At 36.5% G+C, this 19,782-nt stretch overlaps 1 protein-coding gene across 9 annotated transcripts in view; it reads left to right on the top strand.

Annotated features, from left to right (window-relative positions):
• Positions 1–19,782, top strand: part of Rdga (retinal degeneration A) — a 127,042-nt gene extending 107,260 nt beyond the window's left edge. For 6 of the 9 annotated variants that reach the window (XM_064036463.1, XM_064036464.1, XM_021336190.3 and 3 more), the window contains 13 exons: positions 2,382–2,550; positions 7,937–8,153; positions 10,428–10,620; positions 10,987–11,089; positions 12,108–12,298; positions 13,088–13,185; positions 15,094–15,219; positions 16,062–16,347; positions 16,839–17,102; positions 17,571–17,618; positions 18,202–18,265; positions 18,626–18,947; positions 19,289–19,782. In XM_064036463.1, the coding sequence (XP_063892533.1) occupies positions 2,382–2,550; positions 7,937–8,153; positions 10,428–10,620; positions 10,987–11,089; positions 12,108–12,298; positions 13,088–13,185; positions 15,094–15,219; positions 16,062–16,347; positions 16,839–17,102; positions 17,571–17,618; positions 18,202–18,265; positions 18,626–18,947; positions 19,289–19,338 (2,131 nt within the window). In that variant the 3' untranslated portion in view covers positions 19,339–19,782. Of the gene's footprint in view, positions 1–2,381; positions 2,551–7,936; positions 8,154–10,427; positions 10,621–10,986; positions 11,090–12,107; positions 12,299–13,087; positions 13,186–15,093; positions 15,220–16,061; positions 16,348–16,838; positions 17,107–17,570; positions 17,619–18,201; positions 18,266–18,625; positions 18,948–19,288 lie in introns of those variants that run through there. The other 3 variants (XM_021336191.3, XM_021336196.3, XM_064036462.1) reach the window with 2 other exon arrangements.

The following is a 19,782-nucleotide window of genomic DNA, read 5'->3' on the forward strand; positions in this document are numbered from 1 at the left end:
GGTCGACTCTTTTGACTTCTCGAATAGGATACCATTGGTTTATGTGTAATGCACACCTGCAATGCATGCTGGATTAGGATAGGATACAGGTGGATAGGATTTGCAACAGAAAACAATTCTATCTTTGTGTTTGAATGACATCAAACGTAGTTTTATATAAAAGGTGTTTTTTTAAACTTGGCTCGGGTCTTACTGAGACTGTTCGTAATCGTGACCAGTGTATTTGCGATCAGAAGTTGAAAGTAAGCATGTCTCTGGTATGCGACGCGCAATTTGTACGTTTTCAGACTCATAAAGCATTTTACGTGTGTATGGTATTAAATCGAGAAAGCTCCCATTTCTTATCTGCACTTTGTATCTGGGCTTGTTCTTAAAGCTACAGAATCCTACATTACATACCTACCTCACGCTTAGCAGCGCTTGCGAGAGACAGATCCTCCTTTCTTCTAGGATTAAGTTTACATATTTTGCATCAGAAAAAATAATTAAGGTCTACTTAATACTACTCACTCAAAGTAATTTGTTTTAAGGCCACCACATTAGTGGCCTGAAATGTCTATCGAAAAATTACACTACGTGTTAAAATATGGTGAATTACGGAAAATACACAACTCCATCTGTTGAAATAATAATCCTCTATAAAGAATGTATGGTACATAATTTATTGTCATTTACCACCTCGCTCCTTTGACAAATTTTATGTATTTTATTTAACACAGATTACCACAGATGGAGCTACTTTAACCTTGGCTAAACAAAATTTTCATATTTTTTTTTTCTTCCGAAGTTACTTATGAAGGTGTGATTTTCTGTGTAAAGGTTAATAATAGGTCGATCAACTAATATAAGTACAACATTCAAATGTACAGTTTTGACAAACAGATTGCGTGTCGTAATATTTTACATCTTGAATTCACAAAATTAATCATATCTTTTGATAGAGTGAATCGATTTCGATGAAACAAAAACTAAGTAATACCCCAAGTTACGTAGAATGTTTGTATGTAAGCATTTTCTGCATTGAATTCGTAGATTTTATGTGAATCCCGAACGAACAAACAGATAAACAGATAAACAGACAAACAGACAAACAGACAAACAGACAAAAATGACAAAAATGATGGAAATGGGTTCTGTTAGTTATCCTTTAACATGCTGGCTATTTTTTTTGTCAATTTCTTCAATGTACAAAAATTATTTTTCTACAGATTTATTATATTATTTTATTTATTTATAATAAATGGCACTATGACCATTTTTTTCTACTTTATCTCTTTTCTAGAAATCGTGACATTGATATTGCTATGTTTAGATATACATAATTATTGCTAGTATTTACATTAAAACGACAGGATCGATAAGCATAAGATTCCGATCGAGCTCAGACTACCTCCGCTTGTTGACCTGAAAAAGCCAATAACCGGTCCAATCTATTAAAATGTTAAGGCCAAGCGGCCTCGTTACATCATACCTTATTCAACAACTTTAATATCATTAAAGAAAAGATTTTTGGTATTTATTATACTAAAGATGTACCCTCGTACTAGAAGTTTTGAACTCCAATTTTTATCGCTTACAAAAAATTACACCACGTAACGCTAGTATTTTTAATGAACACTCGAAAGTTCTAACACATTTTATGAAGTTATGTCATACAACTTTTTGACTATCTCGCTAACTTCTAGACCATTAAAACCTAGATAATTATAATAAACGGTCCAACTTTACGAACCTACGACATAGGTCTACTATAATATTATATTAATATGTTATTATGCCAATAGGATGATTATATGATTATGTTTTAGTGACTATTAGTCATCATTGACTGTAGTATATGTTCCCTTATACACTATAAAATAGTTATGTATGTCATCGGGCGCAGATAGGTAGGTATGCCATATTGCCAACAATTCAATTGAATCTTTCTCATGCATAACTCAAAAGATTACAATAGCGAATTGAGCGCAGTGATGATGACGCCTGCCAAGGGCAGCCGGTTGGTGACCCAGATATGTCATTATTATGTTTTTGTGGGGGCAGAACCCTCGCTTTTATTATAAATGCAAAAGTAACTGCCCATGTCCATCTGCTACGTTTTATCAGCGAAACGTCCTAAACAGATTTAGACAGCATTTGGAACGGAGATAAATTAAAATGTCGTAGAACCCTAGGCATGATGACGCTTGCATTTCAAGTATGAGTGTGTAGGTTGGGAACCCGGACACGTAGTCACCACACTTGCTAAAGCGAGTTTCAGATTTCAGACTTAACAATCCAGGAGTCCCGTGCAGGTTTACCTTCACCTTTAAGAAGACATGGTGTCTAAGAAAAACTGATAAAATACCTACGTGTCTATTCATAAAAGAGTTTATTTTCAGTCTGGAGCTGTTCCGCAAGGTGCCCAACCTGCGCGTGCTAGCGTGCGGAGGCGACGGCACGGTGGGCTGGGTGCTCAGCGTGCTGGACCGCATCGGCACGAGGCCGGCAGTCGGTGTGCTGCCACTCGGTACTGGGAACGACCTCGCGAGGGCACTCGGATGGGGAGGAGTGAGTACCTCATGTTCTTTCGTCCTCATTGAACGATTATAAGAAATTTTGTGTGAATAGGAAGTAAATACACGTAGTTGATAACAGCTTCGTTTTGTAAGGCATATCTTCGATAAACTTATATCGCAGGTTCCTTAAAAAAATACTAAATATTCCCCTGCTAATTTCCATAACAATTAAAACTGAAACAATCACGAAGCAAACCTCAGACATACGTTGATTAAAAAAATTGGGGTGAAAATGAAGCAGGAACCACGTAAAGTGTGTAGAGACAAGTCGGAGGGTATTATTATGACGTTATCGGTGTCCGTGCCGTGGGGACGGGAGCGTCGTGCGTGAACAAGTAAAATAAATTCACTCGCCCCCTGGGAACCCTCCAAATGCTTAACTGGGTATTACGTACGGCATTTAGTAAATATCCTAAATGGCCTGGCACAGCTCACCTGTAATTGTTTCCCCGTTCTGAAGGTAGGTATTACAATAATGCGTTTTATGTGTAATTCTAAGTATTGTGGGTTTTGACCTGTTAAACAAGGTAAGATTTCAAGAAAGTTTTAAAGCATAGCGGCTACAGTATTACAAGTTTCTTGCAACTGAGCTGACTAAAGGAACCGCAGCCTTCCACAACTATAATTACCGCAATTTAGCCTTATAATTTCAAGAAAGCTTTGTTCGCGGTTATTTTACTATAAAATCATATTTCAGTTTGATAAAACAGGGTTCTTTTACGCACGTACACTTCACCCTTTCTGAAGAAGACGTAATCTTTTACAGCCGCTAGAAATTCTTACATTAAAACGTACAGTGAGAAGCTTTTACAGGTAGCACTTGAGTTAAATCTGGAAAATAAAAGTAGGTACTTAAACTTTAATGCAAGTGACGTAGCGTCATATACTAACACTTTAAATGTGTTATAACGCGCCGCCTCATGAATGAAAATGGTAAAATGCTCTTATTTTCCGAGGGCCGCTATTATTACACTGGGCGCAGACTTATTATTCGAAATTAATTAACAAATTATAAATTCATTTTTATGCGGAGGGAAAATCAAAAGGAAACAGTAGGTATACTTATGAATATGCAAATGCTATTTTTACTCGTTGTCGCTTGACGTACGACAATATGTTTTAACGAGCCTATAAACAAAGTTTATTACTTTGTTCATGAAAATTTTACTAGTCTCCAAAACGACAAACAAACTCCTGACTGGCTCCGGATTTGTGTAATATTCTTTCATTGTTACGATTCACAAATGTTCCGACATTTTCACCCTCATTGTGTTTATTCGCCGATAATTATCAAAGAGCCGAGTAATTTCCCCTCTGACTACTCTTTAGCATAGTAAAATGTAGCGAAATGAACACTTTTGCTACCAATACTTTATCACAACTTCACTTCGAAAAATAAGAACTATGAATTATTTTACGATGCCGTAAAGTTTTATCGCAGTTATACCTACAGAATCATAGCTAGTTGAAGTCCTTGTTTTGATAAACTTCAGCAAGCTAGGTTATTTTCAGAAGAAGTTGATTGTAGACTAATATTCAAGCTCAACTTAATTACCTCTATAAGTGAACTAATTAGGAGCATAATGGGTTGCGTTTGGAGCAAACAAGATTGTGCTTAAGTAAATCTCCTTATAGAGAGCGTAGAGGTAAGGAGCCTTACGCTTAGCGAGCTGAGGCAACAAGGCTAACGCACCAGCTTTGTTCCGCAAACAAATAACAATATGGTGGAGCTGCGTTATAAAGAGCTTCAACTACACGCTACATTGTTGTAAAATTACTCTTCATAATATTGATAACATTGTTAAACAGCTTAACGTTATACCTAGCTAACGTTTATCGGCTGGACTACATTCCAGATTTGCGTAATATTCTCATTATCATTTAGGCTGTAGGATATTAAGGTCACGTTAATGCGATCAAAATGTCTAGTTGTTGAACACAAAGGACATTATGTTACGGTATCAAGCCAGGTTTGCTATAAACAAATACTATCTACTTAATAGACTAAATTAAGCAAATTGTTTGGGTGTTTATAAAAACAAAGATTTCCTCTGAATTATTTGTAATGAGTTACTTCAAAGAAGCCTGTCAGTATCTTGTCGTAACGGTAAATTAATTATGAACCTACTTTAGCTACAATGAACAAATATTAAGTTTATAATGTTTTATTGAAAGCAATTAAGGAATGCTTTTAACAGCTAATGTGATGGATAGCAATAGCGCAACATTTTAGATAGCTACTCAGTTTTACAAACTTTTCTTACAGAACATTATGGCAATACTTACTATTAAAAAATTAAAGTAGTTCCCATTAATTCTGCTCCTGCTTTTTCTGATTGATCCATAACAATTTTGGCCTGACATGTTATTAGATAAGTCGGAAATTAAAATCTATACAATTTCCTTTCTTGTGATAATATAGAAATTTTCCATCATAAATCAAAATGGAGCATATAAATTACCCACAACGTGATGTGCTGTCTAGAATTACTGAAATTCATGAATAGGGCATTTTTATTAAGTATTTATATTGCGTGACAGAAATAAACGTTAACAAACTAACCAACTCGAAAAAAGTCTTCAGCAATTTATGAAACACAACAAGCTCACAGCATAGAAGTGTCAAGGATATTCGAATGTTATGCATAAAAAAATATGAAGGGGTATTCGGTCAGTAGGGTCTGAAAATGCAATTTCTCAGAACTTTAGGTTCGATACCTGGTTAAGGGAATATTATAGCTGACATTATGTGCGTTCATCATAATGTTATGATATGTAAATTCTAAGACAAATATTACCTGTAGAATACACATTGTAAGTGTACATTAGTACTGTGTTCATATTGACATAACTATACATTAATGGGGACAAAAGACAGGGTGGTTAATAATTACAGAGAATATTCCATTCGAGTCAAGGTCTAATTTAACTTCAAATACGTATTCAATTGACTACGTCTGTACATCCATTTAATAAGTGTTATTAGACAGGTAACTAGGTGCCATCTGTATGTATATATGGAACTGCTATTAATTTGTGTCGTATGTTAATTAATACAACGTCAGCAAAAAGTATTTGCTAGGCAAAAACCTTTCTAAATACCTTTTTAACACGCTAGAAAACAGACGTTCATTGTCCTGAAAACAAGTCAAACGACCCGTCATGAGTGAAAAGCATAAATTTTCTATACAATTAGGGACATCACGCCAAAAGAAATTATTACCGAGCTACCCCTAATAAGCTATTTGAAAATGTAATAAAGTCAGTAAATGTATGTGTATCACTCGTCCATTCCTGAAGTAGTCGCCCCAAAGCCCACGTGCGTGGCGTTTATTATGTCCCGTCTGTGTAAAATATTTATTTAATGATTCATTGGGACTTTGACCTAATACACGAGACGCTGTTTTTGTTGAATATTATTTAACGCAAAAATGTTTTTATTTTTTTAAACAACTGTAAACGCATGTTTATTCTATTGAAATCACAAGGATATTATGTTTTACAAAATGGTACCTACAGCAAAAACTTTAAACCCGCAGTGTCAAACGTTGTATTTTTTCTCTTTTTAACCCTAGATAGATAACCATATTTCACTGTACACTAAAGATAACCATACGTCGATTCGACGTGCGAATGTTTGAGTGACCATATTTTCGATTATGTATATACTAGGTTTATGAATTTGATATAATGTCTTAATATCTTTAATTATATTGTGATAAAGTGAAAAAAAAATGATTTTATTTATTTTTTTATTAGAAAAAAAAATTAAGTACAAAACAAGGTAATTCTTACTTAACGAAACATAAACATTTAGGAATCTTTCCATCATTATTATAATTTACCGTATAAACTTTAAAAAATCAACTTTTTTTAATCTCTAGAATATAACAAATTAAAGTAAATTACAATTTTTATTCATTTTGCTATGAAATGTATTTAGGGCAGGCGCTAGACTTGTGCTCTCCACAAATGGGATTTTTTCAGCTGTCGCACATTGTCTTTGTCATCCTTCTAATTTTTGAAGGACAAAAGGCAAAATATTTCCTTTTTTTTAGCTTAGGTACACCTTCATGTTGTGTGGGAGGTTTGGATGGTCTTTTTGGCAGTATACTACTATTTGTTTCTTTGATATTTATCGGCAAAGTGACCATTTTACGCCTTGTCTACATCCATGGGGTCATCAGGCTACCGCTGAGTTTCTTCATAAAATCTCTACGTCCCAGCGGTTTTTCTTTCTTACAAATCATATTATCAGCAGCAGATACTCTGCCACGTGTTCTGCCTTACTCGCCGTCCAACGATGATCACTATTGCCACTGAGAATTTGACGCTATAGCATGATAATACAACTCGGCATAGTTGGCGAAGCACTTTCAGAAATTTCAGGGTTATTTTCAGAGATGTCTTCAGCATCAGTGTTTCCCTTCACTGGTGCACTGTCTTCAAAGTCTTCTGCATCACTCTGTACTTCATCTTCTAATAAATAGTCATCAGTTTTACTGTCCGACACCTCAATCTCTTCATCGCTTGTTTCAAGCAACAACCCACAGGTTGCTGCATCGTCTGCACGGTTTCGTGACGTCATAATGTAATTTTTATCGTGGCCTATAAGAAGTAAAAAAAAAACGAATAAAAAACATGTAAATTTATTCTCAAAAAAAGACAATAACACATTTTCCCAGAAACAAAAAACTAACACTAAAGATAACCATACGTCACTTCGACGTAAGGTAGGTAAATATTGACGAAAGTATTGCACTTACCGGGGCCATATGGGTATGTCCTACAAGCCCCGACGGCCGACTGAGTTGACAGGAACGGGCAGGATAATAACGCGAAAAACAAATGAGTTATAACGATTTTTCAAAATCGATTACGTCGTTTCGACGTAGGTTATCTATCTAGGGTTAATGAAGTAAAAACACCGAATACACGACCGTATGTGTACATTCCCACGCAACTTGCGCGAGTCAGTAGAGCGAAATAGGTTACAGAGTTGAAGCTAAGCAATGCTTTTTACCCTCAACCTTTATTTGAATGGAATGAAGTTTTTCTTTTGTATTCTGATGGAGGGGAAAAGTCAAGTGAGGTATTTAAGCTAATATGATATGGTAATCCGCTAGAGGGACTCGTAAGTCGTAAGTAACAACTGCACGGGTCGATCGATCAAGCAACAGCTCGATTCTCTCGATCCCTGCGGAGCTCATAAGGGATGGATGAGTCTTCGATTCGATAAGCATATTTTTCAAGTACAGAATAAAGTATAGTAGAAAAGCACTTTATCATCTTACCCACTACTGTAATTCCAGAATATTTGATATTAACGTGACAATGGACATTTATTAAGACTTGTTCAAATTTTTTTTTTCTACCAGGGTTATGAAGATGAGCCAATATCGAAGATCTTAGCGAACATTGGTGAGAGTGACACCGTGTTGCTGGATCGTTGGGAGCTGAACGTGGAACCGAATACTGCGGCGGCCGGTGAAGACACCAGTAACGCCAAGCCAGAGCTACCTCTCAACGTCGTCAACAATTACTTCTCGTTTGGCGTCGATGCTCACATAGCCTTAGAATTCCACGAAGCCAGGGGTAAGTTCGCTTAAAATGATACTCATTTCATGTCCATATTTATTAAACTCTATGTATGGGAAAGATCTGTTTCAACTTTTTCAAAGGTGTATATGTTATGGACCATGTGATTAATTCGGGCATTATTTATAATGCCCGAGCATTATAAATAATGTCTAGCTTTATCGGGCCAAGTGATTAATAACTATCTTAACTTCATTATTTATCACATTGCACGGGCTTTATTATATTGCTACATGATAGTTGGGCAATTTGATAATAAAGCTATATTTTATGCGGTGCGAGGGTGGCAGTTGTTCTAATAAATACATCCTGTTACTTGCTACATATTTTATGATTATTTTTTAAATTATATGTTTTATTTTAATGGGAAATTGTAAGTCTAGCCACAAAATTATTAATTGGACAATTGTCATCTAATTTACTAACTCGGCCTCGTTTTTCTTGATCTCATTTTTCTTGGCTCGTTTTTTATGGTAGAATTTAATTTGGATTCAAAACATTGTATTAAAAACTGAACTTAGTGACGAAAGCGATTCCCTGCAAAACCGACTCCACGTAGTCTTGTCTGCCCTACCCCTAGAGTGCAATTCAAAACCGCGTAGGCGCGGAGGGGCAAGGCGGCCTGCGAGCTGAGGCGCAGGTAGTTTTAACGCTCACCGACGCGGCTGAGGCTGGCCGGCCCGAGCCGGCCAGCAAGCCGAAGCTGCGGTGGTGAGCGTGAAAACCATCTGCGACGATAAGCTCGCATGGGACCGCCGGAGCCCCGCAGCGCCGGAGCCGTGACAGAAGCCATGCTTGCTGCATGTTGCATGCTTACTTCTATGCTCTGTCAATTGATATGGGATGTGTTATATTTAGTTTATTTTAAGTTAAATGTCAATAACAATAAAAAAAATGAAATTAAAGATGTTTCCATTACTTTGCCCAAAAGGTCACGAGCAATATGTATAGTGCCCGGTCAATTTGATTGTTTGAATAATTATTATCAAATTGCACTCTCATATTGGGCATTATTCATAATGACCGGGCATTATGTATACTGCGCAATTTATCACTTGGTCCATAACATTTAAATCAAATATTTTTTTTATAAGTTTTGGACCAGATAAACCAGCTCCAAGAAAATAAAGATCCCACCCTTCTTTGCCTTGGTTCATATATCAACATCATCCGTCACCTCAATTTTATCTTCCTTCAAGCTTTTCATTTAAAACATCATTCTCTCCATTTATCTTGTATTATTATGAATGAAATATATTATCCACTTTCAAAGGTAATAGGTTGGCAAACATCGACCCGACGTGACGGCTTCAGATACGTAGGTCATCGTATTTTCTCGGTCACACTCCTTTCCTTAGAACCTCAACTAGATTTTACTTTTAAAAGTGTGCCAATTTCTAATGTAATTTATGGATCTGGATGAAATTGAATTGTCTATAAGAAAACTCTTCTCGTTCCCTTTTCCAGAACGCGAACAATGATATTTTAAAAATTACATCAGATAAGCCGGAAATTGTACAATTTCCTTTTTATTATAATAATGCACATATTTTCTACTCCAGAGGTTTATGCAAAAATAAACCAATTGACCCGTTTATATTACCGCAACTTAGTCATGCACGGCTCCCACATAACGTGCCATGAACACGGTATGTTATTATAATACACTGGGTTTTTCATCTAATAGACGTTATTAAAAACAACACTCACTGCTCATTAAAATTAATTTATTGTAATATCTTTCGTAATATGATCCTTTATGAAACAGGCTATTTTCTGTAATAAGGATGTGATTGCTACCCTTGAGTATGACCTGCCTACATTAAGAATTCCTCTCAAAAGGGACAATAATGTGGGAGGCATGCATTTCAAATAAGACATCTTTCTGCAAACGTTTTGTTAAACTGTTACGAGTTTTTCTGCTACATCATTAAAAGTTTGCGAAAACTCACATTTTCCATTTAAATATTTCAATTGTTTGAAAATTACCATCCGACCGCCACCGCCCGCCAACATTCTATCAGGCTGTGTTGCAGGTACATAATTGTGGCATTAACATTCTTCTATTATTGCGTTCTTATGAAAACCGCAATGCTGCGTCGTGACATCATTCATGTAAAACCAACATGACGTACACCATTGTTATTTTTTTCTCCAACGTTAATGCTATTTTGAGAAATCTTGTATTTAGTTGACAACACTTTCCCTATAGCTGATAGTAAGAATTCAATTGAGTACGTACCTATAAGTGTCATGTTCTTTTTAAAACAGAGGCGCATCCAGAAAAGTTCAACTCTCGAATAAGAAACAAGCTGTTCTACGGCACCGCCGGGGGGAAGGATCTCATGCAGCGCAAGTGGAAGGGGCTCGCCGAGTTCGTCACCATGGAGTGCGACGGCAAAGACCTCACGCCCGTGCTCCGCGAGCACAAAGTTCACGCCATTGTCTTCTTAAACATTCCAAGGTCAGACGATGACTCGTTTATTCAACTGTGAACGTAATTTCTATAGATTGACAAACGCTTGCCCACGAAGCAATACTTACTCTCAAAAAGCCTTTGTCATTTTTAGATATCGAAACCGTGTAGTGACTAAACTCTAATGAAACCATCTGTTCAACAGATATATTTTGCAACAGTGGACGCTAAGTTATGCCGTATTTTTTTATGAAATGTTTGGTTTACATTGTATAAGCACAGAATTAATTAAATTCCCTTTGTCTAAATTGTTCCTTTATATTATTTATGTGTTTAGCAAAACATTCGCCGTTTTTAGTGTAGTTAGTAGAAATATACAAATTGAAGATATTTAGACGTCTGTATTGTTTACAGTTATGGGGGTGGGACACACCCTTGGAATAAGTCGGGGGGAGCCTTTGAGCCCTCGACTGAAGACGGCTTAATAGAAGTAGTCGGATTAACCACTTATCAATTGGTAAGTCAGATCCAGATCGATCATTCAAGCACTTGAATTGGCGCAGGTGGCTGCTGCTTTATTTTCTGTCTTATCTCAGCTTAACGTTGAGATTAATGATGGTAAAGTTACAGTTAAACCCGCTCAATATTTTATAAAATGTACGATGTATTGAGAATTCACTTTATTATTTTATTGGCCAATAAGACCTTCGTTCCGACCAGTTATTATAATCCTATTTGTCAGATATTGCGAAGCCCTCACGAGGTAATAGAAATTTACCCAGAACCCAATAAACAATACTTGCAACTTTTCAAAACGATGTGTCTTTTCTTTATTTTTATCCCTCATGTACACTACTTACGTGTCAGGATGGCAGTACCTACCTTCTAAAAATATGTTGGACACGTTCATGAGTATTATTCTATTGGTTCCACGTTCTCTCTACCAGTATTTTTAAAAGATTCATACCGTCAATTTGTGAAAATAGCAGATAATATCAAAATGAAATATAAAGACTTGAAAATACACGAGCTTTCGCATATAAACAGAGGAATTAAATAATAATGTAATAATAGCCAGTAAAATGTTCATTTTAGAAATGAGTTCATAGATTTATTATTCTTGGATGATAGTTCCGAGTTATCCTGGACGATTCAATTGAAAACCGAAACGTCTCAAGCTCGGCACCTTTCTCTTTTTCATTGTTGCATTTGCAAATTTAAAGAGGATTGATCGGTTTAAGTATTATATGGCAACTTAAGTGCTTTCCTTCTTTCCTCTTAAAATACAGATTCATGTAACGTGAAGAAATCTTTTAGTTGGGAAATTATATTATTATTTAGTTGCTTGAAAGATCTTTGTGTTTGATAGGGCAGGGAACGTGTGTACGTTTCATTTTTTTTTTCAATTTAAAAAGACTGGTAATTTAACCTACCCCTTAAAAACATATATTTCTGAATACTTTAAAAAGAAGCTTCTAAAGACTATATTCGATCACACTTTTTCACATTCTGTTTATTTCTCAATGTGACACTAGCCACTGCTGCAAGCGGGTGGGCATGGGACCTGCATCTGCCAATGCAAGACCGCTAAGATCGTGACCACGAAAGTGATCCCCATGCAAGTGGACGGAGAGGCTTGTCGCCTGGCGCCGTCCGTCATCACGCTGTCCCGGCTCAACCAAGCCATCATGCTTGCCAAGAAGAAACCCGGCAGGACTATTGCACCGTAAGTATTTTTACTTTGAGTAGCATAGTTTTTTGAGTATTTCATTTCAGTGACAGGCGTATTTCATGCAGTAAGAAATCAGACACGCTTCGATAGTCACAGAATTTTCAAACGAAGTTTGCCTCTTTATTCTATTGTGGGCTATTTCTCAACACGTCATAGCATCCTTTTGGAACATACCCATTGATTCACAAAGCAACCAGATGCAGCCAGTACGTTCGTATTTTACAAAGCGACTCTCGTCTGATCTTTGAAAACACAGACTCACGGAATGCCACGAACTTTATATCGAATGCTTGAACTTTTTAAATTCCGACAGTTCCCAGTCATCCATTGTATGAATTTAACCTTATAATGAAATAAATAATACGTCGTCATTTCTTTAAATGTAGGTAAATAAGCTTATAATATTCAGTACGTCTATTGAGAAGCTTTCACATAAATATAATTCCCTCATATAATATTCATTGGTTACGTACTTATGGTGTTAATGTTTGATAAGTCTTCTTTATGTACTTTGTTAATAAGCTCGCGCTTATTTGTTCAGTGTGTATTTATGATAGGTACCTATGTATATATCATTTTGTCGTACCTATTATAGATTTGACCTTTTTAAAAATTGTTTATGGGCAAAGTATAAAATCAAAATGAAGTGTTCCATTACAGCGTAACTATACTTTAGATTTTCTGAAATGTATTAGTATGTGCACCTTCATCCATATACACACCACGTACCTTCTTTTACAGACGTAATAATGACTATGGTCTAATGTAATGTTATTGTTACAGTCAAACAACATTAGACAAGCTCACCCTCACAGTGAATCTCATAACGATGGCTGATTACGAACGCCATCATTACGACAAGGAACTGCTCGCAAAGACAGGTAACAAATTACTGAACCAACAACCGACTTCGCCTTACTAAGCAAACTGGAAATTAAATTGTTCTATTCAATCAAACATCCATCTTACACTGAACAGTTTTAAACTGTTTACATTTTTAACTTCGTCAGAAAAGTTCGCCGGCACTAAGTTAAGATTAATCGATATTCAGGTTTGATTTCGCTAGCACTGGAAAAGCTCAACTGAGCTTTAAGTTTGGATGTTTATTGCTCGCCAGTAGTTGGCGCGGACTTAAATTCAATATCTGGTATTTACCTCGACAGTTAGCAAACTTTTTGGCTGCAACCTACCAGCTAAATTCTATTTGAATTTTAAAAGAGTTCTATTTTTGAAACAATTTTAAAAATATTTCAAAAATAGAGAACGGATGCTCTTGTTCTTTTTTCTTTTTGCATTTAAAGCGAGTTAACGTAATAAAGGTAATGATGCCATTACAAATAATGGGATCATAAACGAACCCTTAAAATGTGTAATAACTTTACGCCTCCTTTCTGCATATTATTACGAGTAATATAATTAATGACTTAATGGGGTCGAGCCATTACTCCTTAGCTAGGTAGGCATTTGATTGTAAAACCTTTTTATAATCAAATGCCTATTCAATAATAATAATTGACCTTAGTTCGATGAAAAAGAATTCGGTATGGGTACAAAGTTGATGGAATTTTCGACCGATTTTGGTTTACGAACTTTGACCAAAGGGTGCACTTTTCCACTTTCGTGATGACTGTGCATACTCTATGAACGTTGTCGGTTCATACTTTTTACGAAATCTGATTGGAATTTTATTGCAATATCTTTGTTGCACAGTGTCACAAGCCGATGGCGACCTGCCTCATAAATCTTGATTAACGTTCGTAATTATGTCAGTTATGGCAGTGCATAAAATATTGTCATACATTCAACTTGAACTTTTAACGAGTTTGTACAGGGCAACATTACTTTTATAATTAGATTTAGTGAGTTAGTTATTAAATATTCTTCATATTAAATTATATTGCTTATTATATTAAATAATATTGAGTAGTAACTCATAATAAACATTGAAAATGTAACGATATTATGTTGGTAAAGTAGAAAGAAATTGAAACAAAGAAAGATATAGGTATAAGTAAAACTAGAGCTTGCAAAATTCGGGCTTGTGCGCAATCTAAATTCAAAGTTACAAACCAAGAGAAGTATTTCTTGTACATTAAATTGGTATCTTGTACTTTTATTAGATGACGTCTTTTCAGCTACGTGGATCCTACTTTTGTATTGACAAACAATTGAAAGTCGTACCAACGCTAATCGTAAACAGGAAAATACTCTTTACTAGCTAAAGCTCTTTGATCTCGAGAACTCGCCGTAAAAACACAATAAATAAACAACCACTGTAAGCAGTAGCTAATGTATAATGAAGTTCGTTTGATAGTCAAAGTTTTAATGTAAAACCTCTCTGTGACCTATTTAAACAATGAGTTGTTTAAACTATGTTGTAAATAATGATATCGATGAACAAGTCTAGACACACTACTTACTTTAAATTCACCTGTGCACCCTCATATTTACAAAGTCTGATGAACTCAACAGATATCGCTACATAGAAAACAAAAGCATTAACATAGAAAGTCAAATGAGACGTTATAATTGTATTACTTAAACATTTCATCAAAAATAATTTTTGCTCGCGTTCGAAATGCCAATAAATCTGATAGCCGATAAATTAATTTGTCCGGGGAACTGATGAATGGACGAGGGGAATATGGATTTCAGAGAGAATTATTGTGGAAGATATTTTGTTCAATTAAATATTTAACAAAGGCGCTCAACGTTAGGCTCGTTTAAAATTGTATGCTCGACTTGAATTGTGTTGACGTTGGCGGTAATTCTAATTTGTTTTGTTACAGCGGAACAAGTCGGTACTCTAGACGTGAACCCTGCTGCGGACTTGGAGCAAATGCGCGGCCTCATTCAGAACATGATCAAAGAATCTCAAGCATACTCGAACCTCACCGACTGGTGGTTTGTCGACTGTGAGTTTTTCTATTGCTTCTGTGTACAAGCACTTTCACATTTCTGTGCTGGGCATGTACGAGAAAACAACTTTTGTATTTATACCACCTTGACTTTCCTTATAGGCTTGTAAGTATAGTCTAGAATCTTATACCTACATATCTATGGACCTATGTGTCTTTTGACATTAGCCGATACAAAAATTGCCAGGCTATTAAACGACTCTTCTAACAGGTAGTTCACCTGAATGTTTAGATTCCATACGTGCAACTTCAAAAGCGTTCCGTGGGGAAGTAATGCAAACATGACTTCACGTGTCCACATTATTTCTAAAGTATGTCAAGTGTGTATCTAAGGGTCATTTTCGTTAACTTCAACGTCACAGTAGTATGGTAGTATGTAAATAATACAGAATTTTACCTACCCTCCATACAAGCGTGAAGGGTATTTAATAAGTAGGAGCGTGATTGAATGTTGAGTATTCGGGCTTTTTATCCAAATACTCGTAAAAATCCACTTTTATGCGAACATATTCAACTCTTTAGCAACACATTCAATAAGTTTTACGTACCTCCCTTTTACGTGCTCTCAGCTTTTCAGCAGTCTGTTGGGATATTATTTGAAAAACTAAATTCATTTTAATTTGATATATTTCGGAATTATTTGGCAGTCCTTTATTAGGGCAAGCCTTCTCCTTTACTAAGTATGACTTGGTCACAATTGTATCCTATACTTGTTTCTGTCATAGAATGATTCTTTAAAAAATGATTTTGGAAATCACAATACCTAAACATATAGCTTCTTATACATAGGAACCAAGGATCGGTACCAATTTTTGATCTTATATTATCTCCATTACCAGCTGTAACAGCAGAGCGGTTCTTCCGCATCGACAAGGCTCAGGAAAACCTTCACTACCCGGCGGACATCGGTCACGACAACATCTACATACTGGACGCGGCGCCTCACACTCCCGACACTGAGTCCACGGCACACCCCGACACGACGGCGACGGGCTCGCTGGAGCGAACCGCGGCATCTGTGTCGCTTGACACAACGACTGGCCTGTCGGTGTCGCTGGACATCTCGCAGAGTGTCGACACTCCTAGTGCTGCGGTCTCGCTTGATGTGCCTGAGTCACATCCTTGGTGAGTGAATAGATATGTATAAATGTCGTATAGAAATGCCGTTATATTTACCAGGTCCCTCCGAGGTGTTGACAGGGCCGTTAAACGAAGCTTCAGTTTCCCGCTCGGGCATTCAAAACCTACGTAAAATTTCACTAATAAAGTTGGGATAACACAGTACTTTAATAAAGTTCTGACAAATTAATTGGATTAAGCATCTTGTTTCATAGCCTCCTATTCAATATCTTATCTCAGCAAAGGCTAAAATTTCACAAAGTAAGACTTATTCAGCAAAATGTGAAATTCGTATATTTGAAGAATGGAGCAAGAAGCTACTTATTCGATTTCGAACAAATCTGGATTATTTTACGCGTGACTTATGATCTTTGCCTTTACTGGTTCACTACCTTTTGGAAAGTAAGAAATCATTTTCATTTCTCCATTTACGAGAATTTCAATACTATTGAAAATCTTTGTAACGGTTTTGCTAATAATATTACATTGGGCAACAGTGAATCGGGTCTTGGCAGTCCAGCGCGGTCATCAGAAGAGATGTTGTCACCGCAAACGCCACCTCCTAGCGCTGTGCCAACCACTCCCACGACGCCGGTTTCCATTAAGCCGCCATCACCAGCACCGGTGTTGGCACCTGTACCGATTCCGGCACCTCTTAGCCCGGGTTCGGCACCTGGCGAACCATTATCACCACCACTGTGTACCAGTCCATTAACCAAAGACCACGAGCCTACCACCGACTCCATAGCGCGGTTCAAAACGTGAGTACGTTCTCTTTCATCAACTAACCATGTCGTTGTGTGTGCGATAGATTTTAGATGCAATGAAGCGCTTTGATGCAGCAGAGCAGAATATTAGCAGTGATGATAGAAGCTACGCATGATCGAACGGAGCTGGTGGTGGTATCCAACCAAATTATATTAGGGTTAATAATATTTGAGAAGGACGCTTTCCATAACCATAACTATGTGATAATGATTCCAGATTAGACTATAGCACCGTAATTATAACAAAGTATTTCATAAGCAATAAAGCAAGTGTGCGTTTGAAAAATAGAAGCTGCACAATAATTTAACCAGTTTAGTCTTTAAAATGACCGCTATAGATATAGATACTTACATGAACACTATTGTTAGGAGTTTCGCACAAGTACAAGCATTGTTGCACGATGCACACTGGCTTGTAACTGAAATCTGCACTCTATCTCTTCTTTCTTCTATTGCATGCAGCATACATGAGAAATTATTTGGACTTGAGCAAGAAGTGTTTGGCTATAGGTGAGGACTTTCTATGAATAGTACTAGCTATATTGTAGTTCTAGATCTTAGACTCTACTCATTTAGTCCTAATTTAATGCTAATTGCTGTCACTATAATTTTAATATTTCGATGATCCCTAATTTGGAAACTTTCCAATAAATAATGTTTTGATTCCTTAATTCCTTTAAAAATATTGGAAAGTTACTATATATGTTCTTGTGTTGTGGTTTATGTGTCGTCAATCTCCCAAAAATAAAATTCTGCCAGAAACGTCCTTAACCCAAAAACTTTATATTTTAGCAATGTATTAAAGCCTAAAAGTAACAAAACTGTAGTCTGCAAAGTTTACTACACTAACAATAATTTATGCAGATGCTAGCTAACAACTATACTTACTTGTAGACAAGCATTTAGTAAGTTTATTAACATAATAATACGAGGATCAACAAGAGCGTGAAAAGTTCGCGAGACGTAGGTATCTTGTACCCTCAGCTTTATACGACTCAGTTAAGCCACAAAACCAACAAGACGTTTCATTTTATTTATCTTTTGAAGTTATTCAGTTTTTGCAGGAAAAAGTAAAACTTTAACATTGTTTCAGAAATTTATTGGAAAAAACATCTGACGCTCTGCTGAAAGCGGCTAAAGTTGGAGATCTGAGAATGGTGAGACATATAATTTTCGCAGTAATTTTAATTTCATGCGTTCTCCGCGATCACATTCCTAATTCAATTCTTGGTATTCGATTTGATCCTCCGTCTTCAATATGCCTGGGGGCTTACTTTTGGAATTAAGCAAATCGTTGGCTATAATTTTGCTCATCATTTCCTTATATTAGGAAAGAAATAACTTTGTCAATAATTTCAAAAAAAACTTTATTGAAGTATTTAGTCGTGACGCACTCCAGTAAGTAATTATTGCTTCGGGCCATAACCCTTACGGCGTACATAAAAACTGCTATAAACAAAAGCAAATCGAGCGTCCAGTTTTAGTATCGGCGGCAATAAAGTGTGTTATCGTTGAAGATGAAAGACTTGCACGCGGCGGGGTACTCGCTGCTGTCGATCGACGCGAGCGGCCAGACGGCGCTGCACGTGGCCGCGCGGTACGGGAACAAGGAGATCGTGAAGTACTTGGTGGCGTGTGCTCCGACTGCGATACTGAACATGAGGGACAACGAGCGCGGGCAGACGGCGCTGCACAAGGCGGCGGCGCACAAGCGGCGCGCGGTGTGCTGCATGCTGGTGGCGGGCGGCGCCTCGCTCACGCGCCGCGACCACGCCGGCCTCACGCCCAGGCATCTCGCGCTGCGGGCCGAGGACCACGACCTCGCCGCATATCTTGAAAGTAAGTATTAAATACATACCTTACACATTTGCTTAGACCATATCATTTTTTTTTTTGCAGTATTTGGTTGATGGTTAATAAATCAATAAAACTTCAAGCTTTTTATCCAAAGTCTATAGAAGTATACTACATTTAAAGTATATAGAAGTTAACTTCATAAAACTCTCAGATATTGTTTTTGTTTCTCTTTATAATTCATCCCACTTGTAAAATAAAACAAAGAATTGTTTCTGTAGATCCATCTCCGTTTCATTCATTTCATTTTCAGGGCAACAAGTACCTAGTTTACATCGTTGTAACTTTTTTGTGTCCCAGTGAAAAACAAAAATCTCCCTTTTCAGGTCAGGAACATTTCCAATTAGTGTCGGAAGATTTAGAAACTGCCGTTTAAAACTGAAACAGGTTTACCGCGTCCTCAGCGGCAGGAATGTATCGTGGGAGCTACCAAACTCTAGTGATATAGTGATAATATGACTTGCGAATATTGTTTGAAACACCCAAGTGATATTCAGATCTGGTGTAGGATAAAAAAAAACATTTCATTATTATAATAATTATATCGAAACAGTTAACATTAATAATACTTATATTTTCGTCATAAATAATAATATATTCAATTAATTTATTGAATTTAGTCGCTGTAAATGTTACAGATAAATATTTCAATTTATAGCCTACAAAACATTCTAATTATAATAAATTTACAATATTATGATATAGAGCTTTTAAAATTTAATTCATTAAGGTAATTCAAATTTGTTCATTATTATCTTTACTGTAACATTTATAGTTGTAGTCAAATATGAATTTAGAATAAACACTTATAAGGTGAATC

This window comes from Helicoverpa armigera, chromosome 10 (genome assembly GCF_030705265.1).
Source record: "Helicoverpa armigera isolate CAAS_96S chromosome 10, ASM3070526v1, whole genome shotgun sequence".
In the NCBI taxonomy this organism is placed as follows: domain Eukaryota; kingdom Metazoa; phylum Arthropoda; class Insecta; order Lepidoptera; family Noctuidae; genus Helicoverpa; species Helicoverpa armigera.